Genomic DNA, 2,950 nt, shown 5'->3' with positions numbered 1-2,950 from the left:
ATCCCAAATTCTGGGAATTCCCAGCTGGAATGGGATCAGGATTGTTCAGGGGATACCCTGAGCCTCATCCCTGGATTCCAAGAGATCCCAAATTCTGGGAATTCCGAGCTGGAATGGGATCAGGATCGTTCAGGGGACACCCCGAGCCTCATCCCGGATTCCAAGAGATCCCAAATTCTGGGAATTCCCATCTGGAATGGGATCGGGATTGTTCAGGATAACACCCTGAGCCTCATCCCGGATTCCAAGAGATCCCAAATTCTGGGAATTCTGAGCTGGAATGGGATCAGGATTGTTCAGGGGACATCCTGAGCCTCATCCCTATATTCCAAGAGATCCCAAATTCTGGGAATTCCGAGCTGGAATGGGATCAGGATCGTTCAGGGGACACCCTGAGCTTCATCCCTGGATTCCAAGAGCTCGGGATTTTGGGAATTCCGAGCTGGAATGGGATTAGGGATCTTCAGGATAACAACAGGGACACCCTGAACCTCATTCCCAGATTCCAAACCTTGGGAATTCCGAGCTGGAATAGGGTCAGGATTGTTCAGGACAACAATAGGGACATCTTGAACATCATCCCTGGATTCCAAGAGCTCCCAAATTCTGGGAATTCCGAGCTGGAAAAGGCTCGGGATCGTTCAGGGGACACCCTGAGCTTCATCCCTGGATTCCAAGAGATCCCAAATTCTGGGAATTCCCAGCTGGAATGGGATCAGGATCGTTCAGGGGACACCCTGAGCTTCATCCCTGGATTCCAAGAGATCCCAAATTCTGGGAATTCCGAGCTGGAAACGGTTTGGGATTGGGGGGGGGATACCCTGAGCTTTATCCCAGACTCCAAGAGCTCTGAATTTTGGGAATTCCGAGCTGGAAAAGGCTCGGGATCGTTCAGGACAACAACATGGGCACCCTGAACCTCATTCCCAGATTCCAAACCTTGGGAATTCCGAGCTGGAATAGGGTCAGGATTGTTCAGGACAACAATAGGGACATCTTGAACATCATCCCTGGATTCCAAGAGCTCCCAAATTCTGGGAATTCCGAGCTGGAATGGGATCAGGATCGTTCAGGGGACACCCTGAGCCTCATCCCTGGATTCCAAGACCTCCCAAATTCTGGGAATTCCCAGCTGGAAAAGGCTCAGGATCGTTCAGGGGACACCCTGAGCTTCATCCCTGGATTCCAAGAGATCCCAAATTCTGGGAATTCCGAGCTGGAATGGGATCAGGACTCTTTAGGATAAAAATAGGGACACCTTGAGCTTCATCCCTGGATTCCAAGAGCTCGGGATTTTGGGAATTCCGAGCTGGAAAAGGCTCGGGATTGTTCAGGGGACATCCTGAGCCTCATCCCTATATTCCAAGAGATCCCAAATTCTGGGAATTCCCAGCTGGAATGGGATCAGGATTGTTCAGGAGACACCCTGAGCTTCATCCCTGGATTCCAAGAGATCCCAAATTCTGGGAATTCCGATCTGGAATGGGATCAGGATTGTTCAGGGGACATCCTGAGCCTCATCCCTGGATTCCAAGAGATCCCAAATTCTGGGAATTCTGAGCTGGAATGGGATCAGGATCGTTCAGGGGACACCCTGAGCTTCATCCCTGGATTCCAAGAGATCCCAAATTCTGGGAATTCCGAGCTGGAATCTTCAGGATAACAACAGGGACACCCTGAGCTTCATCCCTGGATTCCAAGAGATCCCAAATTCTGGGAATTCGGAGCTGGAATGGGATCGGGGTCGTTCAGGGGACACCCTGAGCTTCATCCCTGGATTCCAAGAGATCCCAAATTTTGGGAATTCCGAGCTGGAATGGGATCGGGATTGTTCAGGGGACACCCTGAGCCTCATCCCTGAATTCCAAGAGCTCGGGATTTTGGGAATTCCGAGCTGGAATGGGATCAGGATCGTTCAGGATAACACCCTGAGCTTCATCCCTGGATTCCAAGAGATCCCAAATTCTGGGAATTCCCAGCTGGAATGGGATCAGGATCGTTCAGGGGACACCCTGAGCCTCATCCCTGGATTCCAAGAGATCCCAAATTCTGGGAATTCGGAGCTGGAATGGGATCGGGGTCGTTCAGGGGACACCCTGAGCCTCATCCCTGGATTCCAAGAGATCCCAAATTCTGGGAATTCCGAGCTGGAATGGGATCAGGATCGTTCAGGGGACACCCTGAGCTTCATCCCTATATTCCAAGAGATCCCAAATTCTGGGAATTCCCAGCTGGAATGGGATCAGGATTGTTCAGGGGACACCCTGAGCCTCATCCCTGGATTCCAAGAGATCCCAAATTCTGGGAATTCCGAGCTGGAATGGGATCAGGATCGTTCAGGGGACACCCTGAGCTTCATCCCTGGATTCCAAGAGCTCGGGATTTTGGGAATTCCGAGCCGGAAAAGGCTCGGGCTCGTTCCGGCTCCCCCCCCCCCCACCGGAATCCCCATCCCAGGAGATCCCAAATTCTGGGAATTCCCTGGGAATCCCCCACCTTCTGCTTGGGCACGACCCTGGCAAAGACTCGGATGTGGGGGATGAGGCGCAGGAGCCGCTCCCGGTGCCGGAGCCGGAGCCGTTCCAGCCCCTCCCCCGTCAGGCAGAGGTCAAAGGGCTCCGTCAGATCCCGCTGGCGTTCCGGGAATTCCGGCAGAGCCACCGCCCCGTCCCGGGAGCGCCACTGCCACGGGGAGCCTGCGGAGGGGAAAATTCGGGAATTAGCCCGGGGGGGGGAAAAGGGGGGGGGTGGGGGGGTGGGGGGGGGGGGGGGGGGGGGGGGGGGGGGGGTTGGGGGGGGGGGGGGGGGGTTTGGGGGGTTTGTTGGTGGTTGGGGTGTTTTTTTTTGGGTTTTTGGGGGGGGTTTTGGGGTTTATTTTTGGGGATTTGGGGTTTATTTTTGGGGATTGGGGGTTTATTTTTGGGATTTTTGGGGGGATTTGGGGTTTATT

The 2,950-nt window shown here is 53.9% G+C and overlaps 1 protein-coding gene across 1 annotated transcript in view; it reads right to left on the bottom strand.

Annotated features, from left to right (window-relative positions):
* The window catches only part of LOC114073270 (manganese-transporting ATPase 13A1-like), a gene marked incomplete at both ends in the record, with an annotated part of 22,677 nt that overhangs the window by 15,195 nt on the left and 4,532 nt on the right, over positions 1–2,950 (bottom strand). The window contains one exon of the mRNA XM_027911057.1: positions 2,497–2,720. Within this exon, the coding sequence (XP_027766858.1) occupies positions 2,497–2,720 (224 nt within the window). The remainder of the gene's footprint in view (positions 1–2,496; positions 2,721–2,950) is intronic.

The sequence above is a fragment of the Empidonax traillii genome, unplaced genomic scaffold, assembly GCF_003031625.1.
Source record: "Empidonax traillii isolate 1590-97213 ecotype Southwest subspecies unplaced genomic scaffold, ASM303162v1 scaffold5874:size39183, whole genome shotgun sequence".
In the NCBI taxonomy this organism is placed as follows: domain Eukaryota; kingdom Metazoa; phylum Chordata; class Aves; order Passeriformes; family Tyrannidae; genus Empidonax; species Empidonax traillii.
Note: the sequence above shows the minus strand (reverse complement) of the source record. Positions and strands in the feature narration are given on the sequence as shown.